The sequence below is a fragment of the Bufo gargarizans genome, chromosome 3 (assembly GCF_014858855.1).
Source record: "Bufo gargarizans isolate SCDJY-AF-19 chromosome 3, ASM1485885v1, whole genome shotgun sequence".
Taxonomy (NCBI): domain Eukaryota; kingdom Metazoa; phylum Chordata; class Amphibia; order Anura; family Bufonidae; genus Bufo; species Bufo gargarizans.
In genome coordinates this window covers 456394179-456419934 of record NC_058082.1, presented here as the reverse complement: position 1 = coordinate 456419934, position 25756 = coordinate 456394179, and the positions used below count along the sequence as shown (strand labels likewise).

Here is a 25756-nt window from a genome sequence, read left to right as displayed (position 1 = left end):
ATTGCTCTGTAATTCCAGCAAACCGTTCTTGTTATTGGGGTGCAAGTGCTGTTTGATACAGCCATTAACAGGGTTTATTACAAGTAAATATTTCTACGTCTTATTTGCCCTTGTACAGTGCAGTTATATGTTCTAAAGCATTTTTTGGCTTGTATTAGTGGGAAAAAAGGGCTTATTAGCTGTTGTGTGGTGAAGTGAGAAAATTATAGCCCTTTTTGGCATGTATTAGTGGCAAAAAATATATATTTGCTGTTCAGTGGTGCAGTTATATGTTCTAAGGTCCTTTTTGGCGTAGTGGCAAAAAATATATATATTTGCCGTTCAGTAGTGCAGTTATATGTTCTAAAGCCTTTTGTGGCGTGTATAAGTGGGAAATAAATAAGGGCTTATTAACCGTTGTGTGGTGAGTGAGAAAATTCCAGACTTTTTGGAGCTGTTTTAATTTCCTTTTTATTTATTTATTTGATCTAACAGTATGTCAGACAGAGAAGTGCCAGGCCCTGCACAGGGGAGTGGCAGAGGCCTAAATGTTTCTGGCGCAGGCACAGGTCGCAGCAGAGTAAGGGGGCATGGCAGCAGGAGTCGCAGAGAGAGGCTTGAGCTCCCAATGTCATCTAGCGTTTATGTCTTGACCAGCAACCCAGCTGTTCGTGAATGGTTGACTCGGTCATCCACTTCATCCCAAGTGACATCAGATACCCCCAGCCAAGAGTCGGTGGGTTCATCAGACACAACCCTTAGTTAGCATGGCCCGGGAGCAGGCCCTGTGCCCTCACCTGTCCTCAACCTGCCTCTGTCCTTTTCTGTTCCCTCAGCCAGAGAAGTATTATATGCTGTAGGCTCAGCTCTACTATGCAGCGAGGATGAGCTACTAGAGGACAGTCAGCAGCTACTGACCAACCAAGATGTGGAGGAGATGAGCAAGTAGGAGAGTGGCGTGGGAGCTGGTGTTGCGAGTGGTCAGGCTACTGATCCAGAGACCGTTGAGGAGGACATCAGTGACATGCAGACAGTACTCGATGATGATGATGTAGCTGATTGCATTTGGGAGCTGGGTGAATTAGGGGCTTCATCATGATCGGGAGAAGAGGGTGTCAGCTTTCTCATGAGGCAGCGGCGGAGCCAGCAAGTCGCTAGAGTAGCAAGGAGTCAGCAGGGTGGCAGCAGTGAAAGGTCAAGAGCCAAACGTACCCGGAAAGTAGTGGTGCAGGAGTTCATGGAGGCAGCGGCATTAGCAGTCAGTCAGTGCGGAGTGTTGGGGTAGCCCTGCATCAACATATGCAGCTTCACAATAAAGTGGCCTGGGAGAACCTTGGCTCTGATGTGGTGGCCAGCCTGCCGCAGCAACCGCTGCATCAACCAGTGGCATGCACCCCATTTAAGGCAGTCAAGGCTCCACCACCTCAGCCAAAGGGAGCTGTCTGTCCTTCCCATCTTCTGCTGGTCCTCATGCTCCTGCTCCTCCTCCTATTTTTCGTCAGTCATTCCGTCAGCAATCGATTACCGAAGCGATTGCCAAGAGACAACAGTATGCGTACACTCATCCAACAGCGCAGAAGCTGAACGTGCTCCTGGCCAAGTTGCTGGTGCTGAAGTCCCTCCATTTCCAAGTGGTTGAGAGTCCCAAGCCATCACACTGTTGTTGTGCCACTCTGTGGCCTCCTGATGCTGCTGGCATCTTCACATTGTCATTATGCCACTCTGTGGCCTCCTCCTGATGCTGCTTCCACCTCCAGACTCTATCATTGGGCCACTCTGTGGTCACCTCGTGCTGCTTCCACCTCACCACTATGTCAAAGGGCCACTCTGTGGAATTCTCATGCTGTTCCCATGCTGTGGGGTCTGATTCTCATGCTGTGGGGTCTGATTTCAGATCTGATTATCATTGGGGATCTAATTTGGGGTTTGCTGAAGATTGGAGGTATGATTAACATTGGGGTCTGAGGTCTGATTAACATTGGTGGTTTGATATGAGGTCTAATTAACACTGAAGAGTCTGATTTGGGGTCTGATGTAGATTGGAGATCTGAACTGAGGTCTGATGAAGATTGAGGGTCTGATTCTAGGTCTGATGAAGATTGGGGGTCTGACCTGAGGCTTGATAAACAAAATTGTTTTTCTTATTCTCCTCTAAACCCTAGGTGCGTCTAGTGGTATATCTTTATATGGGGTCAGATAAATATCCTTTCTTCACACAGCCACAGAGTTAACCGATAAAAGTTTTGCTATACAAAGCCATTGAAACTAAAGGTGAGCCAGATCTCTCTGAAGAGAAAGTGAGACTTCTAACAGCTTGGGTCTAGTTTGTCCAGGCTTCAAAGGTCAGGAGGATGGACATCTTTCTATCCCCAATGAATGATCCCTATCCCGTACAGTGAGGTGAATCAAGAGTCAGTATTCAGTATAATATTCATGGTGTAACCTCTCATTAATTTACCAGTCACAGAAAAGGGAATTGGATAAAGAACCAGAACCCAAGCTAAGGGCTAAAATTGTAAAACATTACTGGTACAATAGTAACTGGCTGTCAGGTTACTATGCATCATTCGATGTTGCGCTATGCCTCATTTTAGACAGGTCCACAGCATTTGGGAGTCAGCTAAATCTGCTTGTGTTCTCTTCTTTTTACCCCCAAGAAAGTAGAAAGGACTACGGGGGAGATTTATAAAAAAAAAATGGTGTAAAGAAACTGGCTACATTTCCTATAGCAAACAATCCGATTCCGACTTCAATTTTCCAATGTAGCTCTGAAAAAAGTGGAACCTGATTGGTTTCTATAGACAACTAAACCAGTTTTCCTTTACACCAGTTTTGGTAAATCTACCCCTACAGCTTGTCAGTGATTTTTCTTATCCCATTGTTTGCTTGTTTGTATGTGTTTTTGTATTTTGTAAGCACTTTGTCTTTTGGTATTAAAGCTTAAAAACTTTAATGCTTGGTCCTTGTAAGTTCTAAGAATAATGTGTTTAACCATTTGACTGCTGGATAGCACTGAATGTGTGTGTACCTATCTGGCTCAGGAAATGAATAGGTTGTGGTAGGATTCGGTTGGGTTGTGATTTCTGCTCAGCTTGCAGACTGAGTGGAAAATTGAGTCAGTGGAAACAGATTAGCCCCTTGTAGTTACACACACATCATGTGCTGGGACGGAGTGTGCATGACAATGTGGATATGCCATAAGTGTCTGAGATGAGAATGCCCCTTTAATTACATATTAATCTCAAAGGGGTTTTCAAGGATTTTAATATTGATGACCTATCCCCCACCGCCTATCAGCTGTTTGAAGAGAAGGCCGCGTGCCATGCTCGAGGTGAGCACTGCCTTCCCTTTATTGTTTACCTGCTCACCGCCGACAGCGCAGTGGTGAGCAGGTGTAACTACAAGCCGTCCCATTCACTTCAATGGGACGGCTGGTTTCTAAACACTTAAATAGGAAGCAGCCGTCCATTGAAGTGAATAGGACGGCTTGTATTTACACCTTCTCACCACTGCGCTGTCGGCGGCGAGCAGGTAAACAATAAAGGGAAGGCAGTGCTCACCTGGAATGCAGTCTTCTCTTCAAACAGCTGATCAACACGGGTGTCGGACCCCCACCAATCTGATATTGATCATCAATATTTAAATCCAAGAAAACTCCTTTAATTAAGCTTTTACACAATTGATGGTGGTGGTTGCAGACTCAATAGACATCAAAGATAACAAAGCTATGGTAATTAAGTATTTGGCTGCCAAGGAAAACTTTGGAAAAAGAGAGGTTTTCTTAAGGGGGCTAACATTTTCAAAATCAATGCTGTCATTAATAAATATGTGATCTGTTAGCTTACATACAAAAATGAATAAAATATATGAAATCCAGAGTTATACTTGATCGTATGTTTGTGGAAGATATATCTCGGAAAATCCTAAAACTTTTGATATCAATTGTCACTATCGTGTCCCAAGAATAGAGGGGGACATTTTACATTCTCATTAGACTGTATATTTCCATGACTTGACTACAGGCTGTTGTATGGGTCAGTCAATGGGCGCTGCAGTGCTGAGCATCTCTCTGATAAGTGATGATCTGAGGTGCTCTTCATACTTCTGTTAGTTGTATCACATCAGGTTTTCTTTAATTTTTGTTGGCCAAAATAACCTAGCATGCTGCACTATTCTATCTAGAAAAAAAGAACACTACACAGCCCTCTTATACTTTATGTCAATGGGATCTGTCACAACTAAAGAAAAGACAGAATCCATTATCTATCTGTATTCTGTGCTTGACCATCTATCTCTGTCTGACGTCCTATCTCGCCAATGCCTATCCTGACAAAGCAGCAGCATTTCCTGGTAGGACTGTTTCATGGAAGCTACAGATCATCCCCTGAGTCAATGACCCACACCTATAGCCCCTCATGATTAGTTGTGCTAGAAAAAGGGTTGCCTGCAAGGCATTATAGGGAAGCCCACTTGGCCGCCGCCCAAGGTCCCGTCATCTCTGTGTTCCAATATGTAAAATGGCGAGCCATTTTGAGTAATTCATGCAAGGCGAATACTAAACGTGCTATGAAGAGATGCAAGCCTCGTCATATATTAGGCTCATGGCTCATCTCCGGCAGTCTGTGCACCTGAACAGAAACCTATGGCACATCAGAGCTGTTATGGATTTCTGTCATCACTTACGCCAGAAAACTAGCGAAAATTAAGATAAATGTCCTTGCCCCTCCCCACCCCTGCCACAACCAGTTTTCGGGAAAGTGTTGAGGGTGGCATAGACTTGCCATTTGTAACAACATTTAAAAAGTTGTAAACACACGGTTTCCGACTTTTTTACTCTAGAAACTTGGCAAGGTTTCTCATTGCATAAATAAAAGTGCCTTTATGCAATTAGTAAAATAGGCAGGACTTGGTTGGGTTCACTTTGTATTTTGTTGTGGTATTTGCCCCTTTACAAAGGTCAGTAACCCCCATCTTCATCTCTTCCTACATGATTAGCTTCTGACTCTGGTTTGTGAGATTCCAGATCATCTTGCAGTGCCAGAGACATTTGCTGGACCATCAGACTGTTGTAGTGAAGGAATGTTACTGTATTGGTTATTGTAAATTAATTGTGACCATGAAGACATATTTCCTACTGATGTAACACCGCTACATTGTGTGAACTCTCAACCAGATCAGTTGTTAATCTATTCATGCTGCTCATGTGTGATTATAGCTAAGTTCACATCTGCTTACAAAAAAAACACCTGAAAAAATAGTGCTATTTTTCCTGGTAAAATGATCGACACCATGACAAAAATCCAATGGACCCCATTATAGTGAAAAAGGCTGTTGGGTGCCATTAGTGTGTCATGTGATGGATCCTCAGTGCTGTGATTTTTGTTTTCCTATTCCTATAATGGAACAGGAAACTAAAAATATGAGCAGAGATGAACCTTTGGCGTTACGCAGTTATGTTACTAAGTACTGTAGATTGTATAAGACATAAATACCATGCACACTATTAACAGAAACAACCAACCTAAGGGCCCACATTTACAGAACGGGGACCCTCACTTTACCTTAATTGGTGTGGTCTTCCGTGCCGGATTTGGATTTTCTCTCCAGTTAAGGCCAGACATCAGTTTTTTATAATTAATTTGCTCATCATTTTCTTTATGCCTGGAAAGAGCAAACAAAAGATATTACATGAACATGCAAAAGTCCAAAGAAACAACTCCAGCCGCGTGCAAGTAATTAAGTGTTTGACTGTGGACATTGGCTCCTGTCCAGCACTGAGACCAATGAATATCACACAGGCCAGGATTACAGTTTTATAACTTTTTTTTTTTCTGCTATCTGATTTAGTACCAATCCCAAAAAACTTCCTAAACTAGAAGCATATGTGAGCACGGAGCAGTTGTTGCTTACTACACATATTTAGTTACATGTTGACATGGTGAGTTTGTTACACTGTTGGGAGTCTGGTGTTCCTTTGTACTGCTTTCCTTCTATCATCACTTCTTGTCTGTGTCCTATTGACTCAAGTTTTTATCTTTTTTTTTCCATGCTTTTCTATATCAAGAGAGCCATTTAGCTACCAAGACCTTTTCAACTGAAGTCTATGAAACATCGTTCTTACAATGAAATGTGCGTTAAGCAGAGATTTTTATTATTATATCTGCAGACAAGCTAAGAAGTTAGAGAAATGGGAAAATTATATCTTGTAGTATATAGAAAATGTAAGTCAAAAAAAGGAAAGAATGCCAAAGATTATGCTTTTTTTTAAATATAATTGCCCTTGTTCCCCAGAACAAGTCAAATTCCTTGTAAGTGCAAACTTATTTGGCCAAATAAATTGATTCTGATTTTTAAAAAAACAATGCGGTTTCCAATATATTTTGTGGTCCAGAACTGCAATCAGAATGAGAACACAGCCTTGTGGCACCTATTAGATGTCTTCACTACCCAGTAAATACTAGACCCAGTAGACCAGGAGTGCACAAACCAGGGCCTGAGGGCCAGGTGTGGCCCACAGTGGAATTATGTGTGGCCCCCAACAATTGACACACAGTTAAGCATGTGTGTGTGTGTGGCTGCTCATGTGTCTCCATGTCAGAGATTTAAGGACTGACACACAACTGAGCGGCCGGGATGGGCAGGTACTAACGATGCAATGTGTGGCTATATCTGTAACCCCATATATCAAGAGAATGAGGTCGTCCACTAAGAAAGATTTGAGTTATAGAGATGGACAATGCTCATCATGCTGCCAGACTAGGATACTGGTAAGGGGTCTATAGTGAGAGGGGGCCTGGCGCTTAACTTTTTCTCTTGCGTCCTGACACAGAACCTTAGTATTTTCAGCAGCTACCACAAGTAGGAGCTTAGTTCATAGAGATATTTACAACTTCCATGCCGTTCAATGGTAACTGTATAAATTTCTATGCACTGAGCTCCCCTAGTGGTGGCTGCAGGCAGACCGTTTTATAATATACTGTGTGAGAAGAAGCAGGGTTTATAAATGTATGGAGCGGTATAAATTTATTATATCAGTTGTCTGGTGTAAATACATTCAGGAATATGGTGTCCAGAACAGGCACCATATTTATAAAGTTGGGCAAACTAGGTGAGACAGACCATGACTTTTGGAGGTAGGTGGCCCTTATAAAGTTTTTCCATTGTAGATTATAGGGGTTGTGAAACTCTAAGCTGTTGCCACACAAAGTGTTCAATGGAGAGAGCCACTTGCATGTACCATCTCACCCTTTCTGGTGTGCTGATAGGGGAGAAGAGGACCACCATTCTCCTGGAGTGGAGTGGGAGTACTGGAACTGAAGCTGCACTTTGATGTGCCAAAATATGTTTTAAAGGGGTTGTCTGACTTATAAGAGAACTGGACATGAGGACCAGAGCAGTAGCAATGTAAATGGTGTGGGATCAAAGTGACTCTGCCACCACGAAATACAATGAAACCTGAAAGCAGCATGTTATAGCGCAGGAGAGGCTGAACAGATTTATATTTTTTGTAGGAAAAGATTTTATAAAAACTGTAATTTATACATCCATATCGGCACAGGGAGGAGATGTCATCAGTGACTGACAGCTATCTCTGTATGAACACATATACAGAATACTATCAATCACTGATAACCCTTTCCTCCTGTACCGATAGGTAATCACAGGAGGTGGAAAAGGCAAAAGTATAAATGAATAATTACAAGTTTTACTGAATCTTTTCCCATCAATCTGCTCCGCTCCTCCTGCTCTATAACATGTTGCCAGCAGATTGCATTGAATTTTGTGGTGACAGGTCCTCTTTAAGTGGTAGGCATATGTTATTTTCTTATTTTATCATTTGGGCGAGAAGTCACTAGGGGTTTTATAAGACAGACAACCACTTTACGTTTCATTGTGGCCACTGGGAGTTGTTTAAAATGACAAACAGCTCTTGGACCAGAAAAGGTTGCGCTCCTCTGCAGAAGACTGAATTAGATGCCAAGGCAATCAAATACATAGCTTAGAATGTTTACACAAAGATGGCGTCCGACATTTCCCAATTAACCTTTATGTTTAAAAGACCAGACAAAAGGCGCAGAGAATGGTGCCTGAGATAAAGGTATTATTTTTTTGTTTTTACAGCAATTGAGGGCGTTAGTAGAATTTTAATTATCTCGGACCATCCCGAGTTCTTGCTCTGTGACTACCACTGATTACTAGAATGAAAAGGTACAGAGCTTATTTGGTTCATGGTATCCCTTCTTGACTTCATTAAAGAGAGACAAAGACATAATAATATATTCCAATAGTCTGTCGATGACGAGCGTGATAGTCAGGGACTGAAGGGAAACAACGATCTGACATGCACTCCAACCTACTTGAACTAAGAGTCAGCGCCAGTTTCAATAAATGGTTCTAAGAACTTCTGACTTACATTGATTACATGTCTGAGGTTCTTGAAAACTATACTTACACTTAAACGTTTTTAGATTATTTCATTTACTCCATTGCCATTAACGCCCAGATGTATAAGTGTTCAGTATTTATACAATTAAATTAAACTTCACTTCATCATCACAATAAATTTCCATGAAACTGTTTCAAAAAGAACATATGGTATATACCTATACATGTCCTGAGTCTAAGTACTTACTTTTCTAATATAAGGCGAAGAAGGTCATCTGCCAGAGGCATTTTAAAGGCTTTACAAATTATCCTAGTTTCTTGGAGTGGAAGCAATCCTTTCCTACAAATCATAAATACAAATCATACATTTACAGTTTAACTAAATTGTCAGTGAATTAAAGAAGATAGATAGATAGACAGATAGATACTGTAGATAGACACTGTAGGTAGGTAGATAGATAGATAGGTAGATAGATAGATAGATAGATAGATAGATAGATAGATAGATAGATAGATAGATAGATACTGTAGATAGACACTGTAGATAGACACTGTAGATAGACACTGTAGATAGACACTGTAGGTAGACACTGTAGGTAGGTAGGTAGGTAGATAAATAGATAGGTAGACAGATAGTTAAAACACAAAAGAAACAGCAGCACAGTGTTGGGTGCAATCCCTTCAGGACAATAGGCAGTAGTCCACTGAAAGATCCAAATTGCAAAGATGAGGCAGCACTCCAAAGCTAGTGCATGGGTGATGGACCTGTTTATTCCCAAGGCAAAGTTTCAGCCCTGAAACGTTGCCTTGGGAATAAACAGGTCCATCACCCATGCACTAGCTTTGGAGTGCTGCCTCATCTTTGCAATTTAGATAGATAGACAAATAGACAGATATAAGACAGCTAAATAGACCAGAGACATTCCCTCCCACTACAGGACAACCATTTTCCCTAGCCTGAGGTAAACCCAGGAGCAGGGGCTGCCTTAGGCATCACCATCTAGGGGTAAGTGGAAGGTGGCAGCAGCGATGCGCATGTACAAGTCCTTTTATACAACAGCGCATACTGTGTACAGTACTCTATGGTGTTACTACCCAGCTCAGGGTGTGCCTCCTGCACTGCTGTATTGAGGGGGCAGTACGTCCTGAATTTCAGCTACAGGGTGCTTGCAGGACTTTTGAGAGAACAAAAGCAGCAGCAGGACAAGCGCAGCTCGGAGTGGGGTGACCTCATATGAGCATGTGGGAAGCATCAGGTCGGGAGGAGGACAGCGTCAAGAAACAAGTGCAGGCCTGGATCAGGGGCCCCCCTACCAGTCATGCCTTCCTATGTCATCCTACGAAATATGGGTGTAAATGCGTCTGTGTGTGTAAATTTGTATGTATGTAAATATGTAAGTGTACATACGTGTGTATGAGTGCATACATGTCTAGTGTCTGTATATGTGTCTGTAGGTGTGTAAATATATATATATATATATATATATATATATATATACACACCGGTGTATATAAATATACACATGTATGTGTGTGTCAAGCTGGGGGCACTATTATATTCTTGAAGGGAGCCAATATGCATAAATAATTTCAAGCAGGAAACACAATGTATAAGTTATATTTTTAGGGGGCTTTTTTGGGGGATACATTGCATGATATTATTTATATTTGGGGTACAATGCTTTGTATTATTAGTTATGGTACAGTGTGGTATTATTAGACATATTATTGATTGCTAGACATTAAGCCCGCTATAATAAAGGACACTAGAACAGCAGTGCATAAACATTAGTAGGAACAGTCTATATTAAATAGCTGAGACAGCTGACACTGACTCGTGGCTGAGACTGCAGGCACTGTAACTGGTGGCTGAGATGGCGGGCACTGACTGGTGGTGCTGAGACTGCGGCTGTAGCTGAGACTGTTGACTGCGGCTAATTGCTGAGACTGCTGGCACTGTGACTGGTGGCTGGGGCTGGTGGCACTGACTGATGGCTGAGACAGCTGGCACTGACTGGTGGCTGAGACGGCTTGCACTGACTGGTGGCTGAGATGACTGGCACTGACTGGTGGCTGAGACTGGCACTGTAACTGGTGTCTGAGACGGCTGACACTGATTGCTGACACTGGTGGTGCTGAGACTGCTGACTGGGGCTAATTGCTGAGGTGGCTGGCACTGACTGGTGGCTGGTGGCACTGACTGGTGGCTAAGACAACTGACACTGACTGGTGGCTGAGACTGCAGGCACTGTGACTTGTGGATAAAACTGCTGGCACTGACTGTTGGTGCTGAGACTGCAGCTGTGGCTGAGACTGTTGACTGCAGCTAATGGCTGAGATGGCTGGCACTGACTGGTGGCTGAGATGACTGGCACTGACTAGTGGCTGAGATGACTGGCACTGACTGGTGGCTGAGACTGCGGGCACTGTGACTGGGGGCTGAGATGGCTGGCACTGACTGGTGGTGCTGAGACTGCGGCTGTGGCTGAGACTGTTGACTGCGTCTAATTGCTGAGACGGCTGGCACTGACTGGTAGTGCTGAGACTAATAGCGCTGTGACTGGTGGCTGTGGCTTGTGGCATTGACTGATTGCTAAGATGACTGACACTGACTGGTGGCTGAGACTGCAGGCACTGTGACTGGTGGCTGAGACTGCGGGCACTGTGACTGGTGGCTGTGACTGCAGGCATTGTGACTGGTGGCTGTGACTGCAGGCATTGTGACTGGTGGCTGTGACTGCAGGCATTCTGACTGGTGGCTGTGACTGCAGGCATTCTGACTGGTGGCTGTGACTGCAGGCATTTTGACTGGTGGCTGTGACTGCAGGCATTGTGACTGGTGGCTGAGACTGCAGGCATTGTGACTGGTGGCTGAGACTGCAGGCATTGTGACTGGTGGCTGAGACTGCAGGCATTGTGACTGGTGGCTGAGACGGCTGGCACTGACTGGTGGCTGAGACAACTCGCACTGACTGGTGGCTCAGACGACTGGCACTGACTGCTGGCAATGACTGGTGGTGCTGAGACTGCGTCTGTTGACTGTGGCTAATTGCTGAAACGGCTGGCACTGACTGGTGGTGCTGAGACTGCAGGCACTGTGACTGGTGGCTGTGGCTGGTGGCACTGGCTGAATGCTAAGACGAATGACACTGAATGGTGGCTGAGACTGCAGGCACTGTGACTGGTGATGCTGAGACTGTTGACTGCGGCTAATGGCTGAGACGACTGGCACTGACTAATGGTGCTGAGACTGCTGGCACTGTGACTGGTGGCTGAGATGGATGGCACTGTCTAGTAATGCTGAGACTGTTGACTCCAGCTAATTGCTGAGATGGCTGGCACTGACTGGTGGTGCTGAGACTGCTGGCACTGTGACTGGTGGCTGTGGCTGGTGGCACTGACTGATGGCTGAGACGGCTGGCACTGACTGATGGCTGAGACAGCTGGCACTGACCGGTGACTGGGATTGCGGGCACTGTGACTGGTGGCTGAGACGGCTGGCAATGACTGCTGGCACTGACTGATAGTGCTGAGACTGATGGCACTGTGACTGGTGGCGGGTGGCACTGACTGATGGCTGATACAACTGGCACTGACTTCCCAGTGTAATAAAGTAGCTACAGGTTTGTGGCGAGCGGCGTCAGATCCCTGCTGCAACTCACTCTTACTTTCTCCCTGTGCTACCTATACGATTCATTCAATAGTATACTTCTAGTAACAGGTGACCAAACTGTCTAAAATAACTTCAAACGCTGCCCCCCGCTTCGGATGTAAGAGATATGTGGTGTTGTATTGTTCTGTATGTTTCATAGCACTGTATGTAACGTTTTTCGAGTATGTCTTAAAGTAGAACGCCCGGCAAAATGTTTATTCTTTCACCTGCTAGAAAGTGTGACCAACTTCTCTGATCTCCAACTGACACAGGACAGGATGTCAGTTACGTCTCTATTCATTCCTACTGTATGAGACTTAGAATGAGGCTCCTATAGGAATACATAGAGAAACTGGCTTCCTGATCACACATAAGATGTCGTGTTATTTGGAGACTCTGATTGCTGGTTACATGACATAGCTGAGGATCAGAAGGGAGGTTATAACTCACAAATACAGACAATGGTAAGAAAATTACATTCAGTAAAGTCTACCTTCCTAAAAGGTAAGAGACATTTTTTTGGGGTCGGAGTTCTTATTTAAACAGTAGGACTGGAGGGGAAGGGTTAGATCGATTCGGCAGGGGGGGGGAAGGGGAGGGGTCCATTTAAATTTTTCACCCCAAGCAGCAGAAATGCTTGATGTGTAGGGGGAATAAATACAGGGCTGAGTGCCCCATTCAGTGGAGCTGAAGCTGCATGACCTGCTGACTGCAGAGAGACTGATTGAGTGTGTTGACCAAGTACCTAGTGAGGTGACAATACTGTTTAGTTAGAGTTTGTTTTGTTGTTTAAGTTCTATTTTGATGTCATGGATTCACTCAAGTGACTGTATAACTTGGATGGAAAATAAATGATTTTGATTTTACCTTTCACGGTCATTATATATAAAGGCATCATAGAGTTTGCAAAAATTTTCAAATGACTTTTTCTTCAGATGTTCTTGGACTACAGCCATCAGAAGACCTAAGTCAACTTCTAGCTTCTCTTGAGCACTGTAGTGGCGTCCAACAGTCATTATTTCATGTTCTGTGAGATTTCTATCACAAATTTCCACCATGACATTCCTGGAAGTAAAATGAAATCATGACTTTATATTTAATTAAAGCAGAAAAATTACATGTAGGAGGAAGGAACCGGTAACGTATTTTAGAAAAAAATTAAAAGTATCCAGGGATTTCAAGGACTATCTTAAAACAAAAGGACGAGTGTTTTATACACCAGTCAGAAATCAGGAAGGAACCTTCAATGTATTTAATACTTATCTAACAAATGTTGTTTATAATGCGGACTACAACAATTCCATAACAAGTTTCCATATTTCATTATAGAACCACCTGTATGGACATTTCATGTTCTCATCGGTTTCCTTTGGGTATTCTGCCTTTCTTAGACACTTTACAAACATGTCTCTGTTAATTGGCAAGAAAGTGAAACAGTATGCGTGATGCATAGAGCATACGAAAGCTCTAAATAGAACAGAACAGAATAGAATGTAGCCAGGGGTATTTTACCCATCACAAGCTGGAAATACTCATGTATGGCAATGAATGGGCCACTTGGGATTTAAAGAAAACCTAGCTGATTAACTAGATAACTATTTTCTCACAACAAAATAATTTATCTTTGTAAGAAGAAGGGAGGTCTTTATGGTCAGAGATTACGCAAACGTACCAATAAATCATTGATTTCAATAGAGGCGATCACACAGACAGGAACACACACATGCACACTTCTCAAAAAGAAAGGAAAATCGTACAATACCAGAAAAAGCAGCTGCTAACACTCAAATAATGCACTTATCGGATGAACAGCACATGGTTTATTGCTGGCAATATATTTAGTAAAAAGAAAGAAGTGCTGCACCCTCTCCACTTTGATTGACAGGGCCAGGCAGTGAAAACCTCATCATACCTGTCCCTGTCAGGTCTAGTTCACACAAACGTTTTTTTTGAGAGTGTACGGGCCGTTTTTTTGTGTTCCGTATACGGAACCAATCATTTCAATGGTTCCGCAAAAAAAATGGAATGTACTCCGTATGCATTCCGTTTCCGTATTTCCGTTTTTCCGTTCCGTTGAAAGATAGAACATGTCCTATTATTGCCCGCAAATCACGTTCCGTGGCTCCATTAAAGTCAATGGGTCCGCAAAAAAAAACGGAACACATACGGAAATGCATCCGTATGTCTTCCGTATCCGTTCCGTTTTTTCTGAGCCATCTATTGAAAATGTTATGCCCAGCCCAATTTTTTCTATGTAATTACTGTATACGGTACATGGCATACGGAAAAACGGAACGGAAAAATGGAACAGAAACGGAAACACAACGGAAACAAAAAACGGAAAACGGATCCGTGAAAAACGGACCGCAAAACACTGAAAAAGCCATACGTTAGTGTGAACTAGGCCTCAAAGTGGAGGAGGCACAGCAGTTGCAGAGAGAGCATAGCCTCTAGGTGTTACAGCAATGCCCTAGTTCAGTGATGGCGAACCTTTTACAGACCGAGTGCCCAAACTGCAACCCACAACCCACTTATTTATCGCAAAGTGCCAACACGGCAATGTAACCTGAATACCACAGTCCAGTATAGTATATCCTCCATGTACTTTATCACTTAGCTATAATATCCTGCCTGCATTCAGTGCTCTGCCTGTGCTGTTTATAGCGCGCCTGCGCTGATGAATGGCAGGAGAAGTCTAAGGCATATTGGTACACCATAGACTTTATCCAGGGTGTGGGTGCCCACAAAGAGGGCCCTGAGTGCCGCCCCTGGCACCCGTGCCATAGGTTCGCCACCACTGCCCTAGTTGCTCCGAGAGGTTCTTTTACCGAGCAACGCGGTCACATATGAACATGGATCCAACACAGACGCCTTCATTTCCAATCGCATATAGGTATAAATCTGCTGACAGATGCCCTTTAAGAAAAAAAATCATAACTGAGCTCAGCTTAGCAGCCAACACATATTTTGCCCCAATCCCTTGTATAAGAAATAGATGGTATAAACCTTGAGCCAGTTACTCTCACCCTCGGTTGCTAATAATCCAGTTCATGCAGCATTAGGGATAAATGCACAGATTGACATGGTCTTTCAGGATGGGGCCAACCTAAGCTAGGGAGATCACCCATAATAAAGACCATGCTAGCCCCAGTAGCTATGGTACAGTTTCAAAAAGGGTTTAGACGAATTCTTAAAAGTAAAAAAAAAGAAATGCTTATGAAAACGTGTAGAGTCCCACTTCCTTCTGGGATTCGCGTCCCCACCTATCCTTTTGGTTGAACTTGATGGACGTTTGTCTTTTTTTAACCGTATTAACTATGTAACTATGTACAGGAGAAGCCAGTTCTTATTCACCCCAAGACCTTATATAAGACATAAGTGACATAAACGTGGAACCAGTTTCCTTCACACTTGGTTGCACATGCAGAATCAGGAATACCTTATCCAGAGATACATGGCTTTTCAGGATGGGACCAACCTGAGTTAGGAAGCCCACCCTCCATGAGGCCCATACTAGTTTCAGTAGCTATGGTACAGGTGAAGCCTGTGCTTATTTTGCCCTAATACCTTGTATAAGACATAGGTGGCCTAAACCTGGAGCCAGTTTCCTTCATATTTGGTTGTTAAAAGGGGTTTTCCGGGATTTTAATATTTATGACCTATCCTCAGGTCCGACACCTGGCACCCCCACGATCAGCTGGTTGAAGGGAAGGCCATGTTCCATGCGAGTGCAGCTTTCCCTTGTTTGTTTACCTGCTCGCCGTCGACAGCGCAGTGGTGAGCAGGTGTAACTACAATTCACTTCACTTCATTCACTTCTCTAGAACAGGAACAAGCCGTCTCATTGAAATGAATGGTACGGCTTGTAGTTACACCTGCTCACCACTGCATTGTCGATGGCGAGCAAGTAAACAAACAAGGGAAGGCTGCGTTTGCACTGAGCACAGCCTTCCCTTCAACCCGCTGATCGGTGGGGGGTGCCCGTTGTCAGACCGCCACAAATCTGATATTGATGACATATCCTGAGGATAGGTAATTTATATTAAAATCCCAGAAAACCCCTTTAATGATCAAACGCATGTGGATTTGACTGATCCCTTTACATGAAAGCTACACAAGTCCCAGTAGCACAGAAGAGGCTAGTGCTTATTTGCAAAAGAGATGAGCCATCAAGGTTCCTTATAGTGAAACGTGGTATGGGAAAACTGAGTTCTCTTTCACACTGACCTTAGAAGAGAAGAAGAGGCCCATCTGAATTGGGGACCCCATTTTCATTACATGTCCCAGAAACCTAACTCTATTTTAAAAGTATAAAGGATGTTCCTTACACACTCAAGGGTTCTGACAAGCTTCATATTTTAATTGGCTCTAATCAAGTGTGTACAGTATGTACGCCATGAGTGCACATGCTCTCGTCCTACCCTATCAATTATGTCTTCTTTACAAAAGAAAAAACGAATGCCCGCCTGGAATCTGACTGAAGCATCCATGGAACACGATGTTCTCTTCCACCTTGCATGCAAACTTCTCACACTGATACTTGAGCAGAGCACAATGTGTGTCTCACAATGCACTCAGGATGCCAAGGAAGGGCCGAAAAAGAAAGCTGGTTACTTAAAAGAGGAAGCTATCTTTGTATCTGAGCCAAGTTGAATTTAGAATATCTGTACAAGTACAATAGTCAGTTGAAGATGAATATGAGAGCTATTCAAGAGCGCTGTACTACCACCCAGAAGACAAGACGTGACCCAGCCAAATATTTGCTGCACATACCATATTTAACACAAAAACTATTGTTACATGACATCATAGCCACAGCTGACAACGCATGTGGTATTTTCTCTCTTTCTCTTCCCCTTATTTGTTTTGTTGGCAAAGTCAAGCCTATGAGAACTGCCAATTGCAAATCATGGCCAGTCTTGAGGGACGGTGTGACTATCCGTCACTCAGATTTTCTCCCCTTATACCATTGGGGTGCTCGGAATCATTTATACAATTAGCGGTCCCAGTGTTCCCCAGTATGGATTGTCAAACTGCAGCTACTTTGAAATTGAATGCATTTAACCTTCAAAACTATCTAGGTTGGCAGATGTTTCCATCTGTATCATGGCTTCATAGCGTAGCAGCCGCTGTAACTAATCATGAAATCTGTTTAAACCATTCAAATGAGGGCAGACATAACGTCAGAGAACGGCTGGGCCACCTGCATCAATAGACACTTTTATGTAATCTTGATAATAACGGATTCATCATCTGCAATGTTCAAATCGTCTATATAAAACTAATACTGTACTAGGGTGGAAATATCGCCATAGCAGTCATGGTGGCTGCTATGGGTTCTGCAGTAGCATGGTGGCCCAGGCTTTTATGGATGACAGACATGGCAGCCAGACTCAGGCCTGAGTCTGACTGCTGTGTCTGTCATCCATCATGGCCCGGGCCTAATTCTCTAGACTGTGACCAGGCACGATGCAGAGATATCATTGCGCATGGGCCAAGGATCATCTCTTGGCCTGTCCACGGCCTGTGTGCTCTCCTGCTCAGCTCAGCAGGCTCGATGATATCATTGCATTTCACTTGCTAGGAAGAGCATGATCAGCTCCATTCATCGGGGGAACCAGGCTAGGTGAGAATTACTTTTTTTTTTTATCTATAGGGGCTTTTTACCATGTAAGGGAGGCAATAAAGGAGTAAGACTATTGTGTGGGGCCACTAAGGGGGCATTTTACTGTGTTTGGGCACTAAGGGGTATTCTACTGTGTGGGGGCTCTAAGGGTGCATGACTACTGTGTAGGGGCACACATGGGTCATAATTACTGTGAAGGGGAACTAAGCGAGTATTCTGCCATTAGGAGGGCACTACAGGGCCCAGGCAGAATACTGTACTTAAACTCTTGACTCTCCTGTCCAGTGCTAGTAAGCATTTTATTTTAATATTTTTTACATGACTACGTCAGAGGGAGTTTGTATGGTGAGCATGGGCAGTCTCGTTAAGCTGCAGGTGGAGGGGGGGTTGTGGGGAAGTCGCTCAGGTGGGCCCATTGCAAAATTTGCTATAGGGCCCAGCTGTCACGGTGGGGAGTGGGGGGAAAACCCCACCGTACAATGGGGAGCAGATGGGAAAACAACTAGGCAAGAGGCTGGGATAAGGAAGCAGGTCACCTCCTAAAGCATCCCTAATCCTCGCCCTAACTCCTCACCGTATGAGCGGACCTGGATGGTAGGACGTCTCATAATTAGGAAACCTAAGACCATTGAGTCGCCCTGATTATTCCTCAAATAAAAAAAAGGGCAAAGAGGACCTGTTCATTCCAGACACAGATGAACAGGAGTCTCCACCGGCCTAGCTGCAATTAAAAAGAGAAGAGACTGTATACAGTAACTGGATCAGCAGGTAAGTACACCATACAGCACACTTACCTTCCGCAGCAACACCGACTGGAACCTGAGCATGAGTACTGGTGCCCACACACCATACAGGACACAGTACAAACAACCACACCCAGGTATCCAGCACACCAGTTACTAACTGGACCCCCATGCATCAAGATGCATGGCGGCCCCAGGCAGCATTGCATAAAGGCTTGTGGTTCCCCCTCCGGGGATCCCTGAGACCACCTTCCAGAGGCACACTGCACAAGGAACATGTCTAGCAAACATGCTGGACTATAGACACCAACAGACCAGACATGTAACGACAACTAGACAAGACAACAACCCCCCATAAATAAACAACACCAAACATATGCAAGGGTAGTTAAGGGAAGGTGAACAACAGGAACATAGGGGAGACATCATGGTGACCTTGATGTTCCACAAGGTGGCCCTCAAGCACTGGGCAGATGGTAGAGGCCGGGCAGGAGCACAGCTCCAGCACACAGCAAGGCTGGAGGAAAACTGAACCCAGCCAACAGGCTACAGGCAATATAAACCTAGTGGCCACACCCAGGACACACCTAAATCCCCACCAGCTAGATAATTAACCCCTCCGGCACCAGACAGGGAAGGCCCCCAGGAGAAAGGAGGAGGCACCTACATGCTGCAACCACAAAACGTTGCCACTGGAAACAGCATGCGCGGCAACCGTGTCATGGCGCACACCAAAGGACGTGACACCAGCCTTTTCTAATTATACCCTGATACTGTATATTCATATTGCATACAAAGCCATACTAAAGAGGCAAACTGGAGAACACGTATATAAATATTTTAGCTGTTCCTTTGCATTATAGGTTCTGTACTCACTAACCACAGTCCTAAGACAACATCTTTTTTTACATTGACCCCTTAGTGACCAGTCTGTCTCGTGCCTTAGTGATCAAGCTGACACGGCAAAAACAAATATGTGGAGGAGATTTTATTTTTGCAATTGTTCCATTGAAAAGCTTTTTTTTTTCAATTGAAAAAAGTGTATGTTTTAACTTAAAAAAGGTTTTATGAAATAAAAAATATTTCCTACTTTTTTTGGACTATTTACTAGTCCCACAAGTAGTATACTGTTAGCGCTATACTGACAGACACCAGCGGGCTGCATCTCTCTGGCATGCACTGCATGCAGGTCTAGGGCCTTCATTAGGCCCCAGGCTGCCATGCAAAGACAAGAAGCACCCCAAGATCTAATTCACTGGGTGCCAATGGGAGGCAGGGGTAGCTCCCTACCTCTAAACTACTTAGGTGGTTATTGACCGTGGCATCTAAGGGGTTAAATAGCCCGGATCGTTGCTTCTGCCAGTCCAAACCATTACAGCAGAAGCCTGGCTCTCATGTGAGAAGAAGACCCGTGCAGTGCTTGGGCAATGCAGCGGTAAAAAGGCAGTAGTCTAGCCTAAACCCCCTTAGTGACCGCAGTAAAAAGGTATATAGGTGGTCACTAAGGGGTTAAAGGGGTTATCTCACTTAGACAACCCAGTATAATATGCCCTACCAGGACACTTTGCAATGGAAATGGTATGACAGGTTGAAACTTCATCCAGTAACAGCAGATCGTCAAAGGTTTCAGAAGCGGTCTTCATTACAATCACTTCACGTGGGTGTTGTTTAAAAAAGTTGCAAAGCATTGCATTAACAACCAAAAGAGTTTTTAACAGTATTATTTCAAGTTTATCCATGGGGCACATTCACACATGACGCTCTGAACATACATGGGTGGGCACAGATAATGTGTTGACATGGGTATGTTATGACTGCTAGGACATGATCATGCCACCATATGGATGATTGATTTTGCCGCTGGCCATATGGTTTATGAGGTGAACTGGTATAGTCAATATATTAGAGAATTTTTCCTTCTGCAGGTGTTCATCACTCCCCTTTAACTCAGTAATGATCTGCCCTGATAAGGCCTCATCGACCAAATTTTTGTGAATTATTGCACCAGGTGGTTTAAATTTTGCTACCTGTTAGTCTACCAGTATAATTTTGTGCCATTTTTCGGTGATACCTAAAACTGTTTATTATTACACTTTCTAGAGAAATAATTTATTTCATTTTTTAGTTTTCTTTGGATTTCATTTCAAAATATAACTTTATTCTTTACATTTGAAAATTGAAAACAAAATAAAGTATTAAAACGTGTTTCCTAATTTCTGTGGGTCGGTTCTCTTGGGTGAGCAGGGCAGCTATGGCAGCAGTTTCAGTTGGTGCGAGTATTTTTTTCCCCATTACCTGTATTGTATTAAATATTTTCTTAAAAATATATTTGTGGTACATAATATGTCCTCTAAGAGGCCATAGAATACATTTATGTTTTCTCATTTTTTTATTTTGCACTTTTCACTGTACCTGGGGCATCCATAGGAGCACCAGTGAGAGGCAAAAACAACCCCTGTCATAGAACTTGTCGCGGGGAAAGTTGATCTTGATCTTCTAAGAACCAGCAACTCTGCTGTGCCTGGAGACACCTAGCAATCTTGTGATTGTCGCGCCCAATAGAGGAAGAGGCATGGCTGCTGCATAGTGCTCATTGAGGGCTATGTATACATGAAGAGAGAAGGCAAAACAGCAATAAAGCATTTATGTGTTTTTGTCATTTCTAAAGCGTATCGTACATGGACGATACATGGTCATATGCAAATGATCATGTCTAACATCTGCTGGCTTAGGAAAGTTAATTTGAATATCTTTCCCAGAAACCCAGAGGGGCATTGCCTGGCCTACAATACTCTGCACACATATTATGCGCATTAGGTGCTCTCTATAATGAGAAAGAGTGCCCCCCAAGCAACACTTATGTATTGTCGATAAACACAGAGTAGCACTCTATCTCTCTCTTTTCCACCAATCACACATTTATGGTCTATCCTATTGTAGTTTTCTGTAAAACTCATTGAAAGGACAGAGACAAATGGGCATACAACCTCTTACAATGGTCCAGACACTGGTTTGCATTTCCAAATACAGTACTGATACTAGTGGCGGTGCTGGGTACTGCAGCTTTGTCCCATTCAAACAGCTGATCGGTGGGAGTGGTGATGGTTATGTGGGCTTTATGGGTGTTCCTATCTATTTGTAAGTGCTGTACTACCCCAAAGGGATAAAACAAAAAAGGCACAGGGCCATGAAAAAGAGGAGCAAGTGGGATGATTGTGTGACTTGATAACTACTTTAATTTAATTTTATAATGCATGTTCTGCACATTATGAATAGTATTATAATTTCTGAAATGGGACACAAGGGTTAAAAATAAAGAATAAAACATACCCACCTTGTCCAGTCCAGTGTCCGGTGCCCTTCACTTCCTAGTCCTGACTTGAGACATTAAAACCGTTGGGAAAGGCCAATAGGCTATAGGGGCGATGCGTCTCAGCCTATAATAGGCCGATTGGGCCTTTCCTAACATCTGGAGAGCATCAAGCTGGGACCAGGTAGTGAAGAACATTGTGCACCACAGGTCCAGCTACAATATAACCCTTAGTAGTAAATAATCTTTATTAATATTCATACAGCACATAAAAAGTCCTATAATGTCCATGCACAAGGTGTCCACCAATAAAATCGATAGGGGGATAAATAACCCTAGTAATAATCCTACAGCTAGGCACTGTGCCCAGGGGCGACTCCTAATGGTGGATACCCCCCGTCCTCGAACCTTCCTGGCAACTCCTAGTTCACCCTACAGTATACGGGCTGGTAATAACCGTATTAGTGGACAGAATTGGGCATGGACAGAAAGGATATCCCCTAAATACACAGTGTATACTGCCCTATCGGTGAGGATACCAACAGGTACACAGTGCAACTGACTACAAGACAAAAACAAAACAAAAACGACACCTAAGAAGATACCTAATAGAGACACAGACGTATCTGTGCTCAACCCCAACGCGTTTCTCCCACGGTGTGGGATCATCAGGGGGCAAACGGATATTGTAAAATGATTACAGTGATGGATGTCCAGCAGAGAGAGGCCCAAACTGGGACCGCCCCGATACACCTGCAGGACAAACCAAGGTGTCAAGTGACGGTCAAGAGAGGATGTCAGGTGACTGTCATAAACAAGATTTAAAAGGTTGGACCAGATGACCTTACTGGGAGGAACGAAGGGAGGAAGGGAACAGGCATCGACCGTGAAGATGTATGGGACGCGCTAATATAGATATAATGGAACCCCACTGGAAATCTGTAGGTAAAGAGGAGAGAAACATACACATGTATATCTATATACGTATATATCTATCAGACACCAAGATAGATTAAGTGAGGGACCATCACCAAGACGAGGGGCCTCATTAAAGAGGGTCACTCACTGTGTCCAGAAGAAGTACAAATACATATGGATGAGCCCCCACTCTTGAACAGGGCCAGCGTCCGCCTTGTCGATACAATATCGCCAAGTGATGTAGCATGAAAACCGATACACTTAAGACAATTCAGACTGTCCCTGAGAGTCATGAGGCCATTCTTCCTGCATAACTGTTAGTGCCGGCAGATTGCTTTTCCTCCCATAGTGGATAACTTCTCCCAGGGTCCAACCCTGGGAGAAGTTATCCACTATGGGAGGAAAAGCAATCTGCCGGCACTAACAGTTATGCAGGAAGAATGGCCTCATGACTCTCAGGGACAGTCTGAATTGTCTTAAGTGTATCGGTTTTCATGCTACATCACTTGGCGATATTGTATCGACAAGGCGGACGCTGGCCCTGTTCAAGAGTGGGGGCACATCCATATGTATTTGTACTTCTTCTAGACACAGTGAGTGACCCTCTTTAATGAGGCCCCTCGTCTTGGTGATGGTCCCTCACTTAATCTATGTTGGTGTCTGATAGATATATACGTATATAGATATACATGTGTATGTTTCTCTCCTCTTTACCTACAGATTTCCAGTGGGGTTCCATTATATCTATATTAGCGCATCCCATACATCTTCACGGTCGATGCCTGTTCCCTTCCTCCCTTCGTTCCTCCCAGTAAGGTCATCTGGTCCAACCTTTTAAATCTTGTTTATGACAGTCACCTGACATCCTCTCTTGACCGTCACTTGACACCTTGGTTTGTCCTGCAGGTGTATTGGGGCGGTCCCAGTTTGGGCCTCTCTCTGCTGGACATCCATCACTGTAATCATTTTACAATATCCGTTTGCCCCATGATGATCCCACACCGTGGGGGAAACGCGTTGGGGTTGAGCACAGATACGTCTGTGTCTCTATTATGTATCTTCTTAGGTGTCGTTTTTGTTTTGTTTTTGTCTTGTAGTCAGTTGCACCGTGTACCTGTTGGTATCCTCACCGATAGGGCAGTATACACTGTGCATTTAGGGGATATCCTTTCTGTCCATGCCCAATTCTGTCCACTAATACGGTTATTACCTAGCCCGTATACTGTAGGGTGAACTAGGAGTTGCCAGGAAGGTTCGAGGACGGGGGGTCTCCACCATTCGGAGTCGCCCCTGGGCACAGTGCCTAGCTGTAGGATTATTACTAGGGTTATTTATCCCCCTATCGATTTTATTGGTGGACACCTTGTGCATGGACATTATAGGACTTTTTATGTGCTGTATGAATATTAATAAAGATTATTTACTACTAAGGGTTATATTGTAGCTGGACCTGTAATTGTTCCCTTCAACCCACTACATTCAATTATATCTATTAAGGCTGGATTCTGTCATTGTGCACCACACTAGCAGGGGGAATCGGTGAGCATGGATTATTTTCTACTTTTACTCATTTGTGGCCCATTCATTTTTTTATTACTTCCCCAGGAAACCCCTTTAAATAGAAAAAACACACTGCATTTCAATAACTATTATACAGCTATGGGTCCACTGAGATGACTGTATTTCTGGGTCTGAATATGTTCTGCAACAAAAGATGCAGACAGCACACCATGTGCTGTCCGCATCCGTAGTTCCATTCCACTGCCCCGCAAAATAAAAAAGAGCATGTCCTATTCTTGTCCAAAATCACGGACATAGGGCTGGCCGTGTGCGTTAGCGCATACGGCCGGTACCCATGTTTTACGAATTCGCGTGAATGGACCCTTATAAAGAAAACAAGTACACTTATACAGGTTTCTGTACAGACTGTGACACCGAGTGTTATAAGGAGACATAGCAACAAGTGTCAGTAGTTGGTCAAACATTAAGTGTTGACATCTTGATATATACATGGAATGTCAAGTGTTATGTCTCCTGCAAAAAACAAGAGTTATAGTTATGTGCTTAGGAAGTGCAGCTGTGAATACACTCAAGAACAAGCCGATGGTGTGTGGAGGGGGATTCACTTATCCCATGGCTTCCTAAATCATGCTGATAGATCAGACCACTAAGCGCTGTATTCTAAATAGAGAGATGGTGGAAACCAGAGAGAGCCAAGTGTAACCTCTGACACCTTTCTGGTCACCATGAAGTCATCACACATACAGTAAAAGCATTTCTGTGACAGACTCCTTTACAGAGTGACAAATATAGCACACCTGAGGATCACACAACCATGTTTCACATTCACATTCCGTACCGAAATGTTTCATACGTCATCTCATCCCTGTTTCTTGGATCCTTAGCCACAAAATGTTGCTTTATTTCTCTGGAGTTTGATTCGCCAATGCTTCTTAGTTTACTTAGGATTGAAGAAATGTCAGCCATAGGGAACTAAGAAAAAATGAGAAAAATCAAGATGGTTACATTGAGCGAATCGAAGCCAAATGAATTAACTTCTATCCTAATTTCAGGAAAAATTTGATTCGCCGAGAAGCCGAAATTTTAGTGGAAACAACAAAAACTCTCATTGTTGTCCTGATCCATTCCGTCTCGATTACTATAACTCACCACTAATCGGTCTCCCCTCACTAAGCTTCACCCAGGGTCACCTATCTGTCTAACCAACTTCAAAGCCTCGGCCCTGCGCCAGTCTTTGCTCATACAGTATGGATTGCAATTTAAACTGCTTATTCACAGCCCCTACATCTCCTCCCTCATCTAAATCTACCACCTTACTCGTGCTCTATGCTCTGAAAATTATTTTTGACTAACATCCACTATAATCTGAACCACTCACATGATCTTTACGCTGGGTTCAGACCTGAGCGTTCTGAAAGGAGCGCTCTGTATGCGCGATTGCACCGGCGTTTGCAATCGCGCATACAGAGACAAGCGAACGCCCATTGTCGCGCGTTCCCGAAAGTCTATGTACGGGAACGCACGACAAGACGCCCCAAAGAAGCTTATGTACTTCTTGGGGCGTCGGGCGTTTTACAGCGCGATCGTACGCGCTGTAAAACGCCCAGGTGAGAACCATTCCC

At 43.8% G+C, this 25756-nt stretch overlaps 1 protein-coding gene across 2 annotated transcripts in view; it reads right to left on the bottom strand.

The window, feature by feature from the left end:
• Positions 1 to 25756, bottom strand: part of EFHC2 (EF-hand domain containing 2) — an 82516-nt gene that overhangs the window by 1552 nt on the left and 55208 nt on the right. For both annotated transcript variants that reach the window (XM_044283593.1, XM_044283592.1), the window contains exons 11-14: positions 24973 to 25106; positions 12884 to 13081; positions 8612 to 8704; positions 5541 to 5640 (exon numbers count right to left, since the gene is read on the bottom strand). In XM_044283593.1, coding sequence (XP_044139528.1) covers positions 5541 to 5640; positions 8612 to 8704; positions 12884 to 13081; positions 24973 to 25106 — 525 coding nt within the window. The remainder of the gene's footprint in view (positions 1 to 5540; positions 5641 to 8611; positions 8705 to 12883; positions 13082 to 24972; positions 25107 to 25756) is intronic.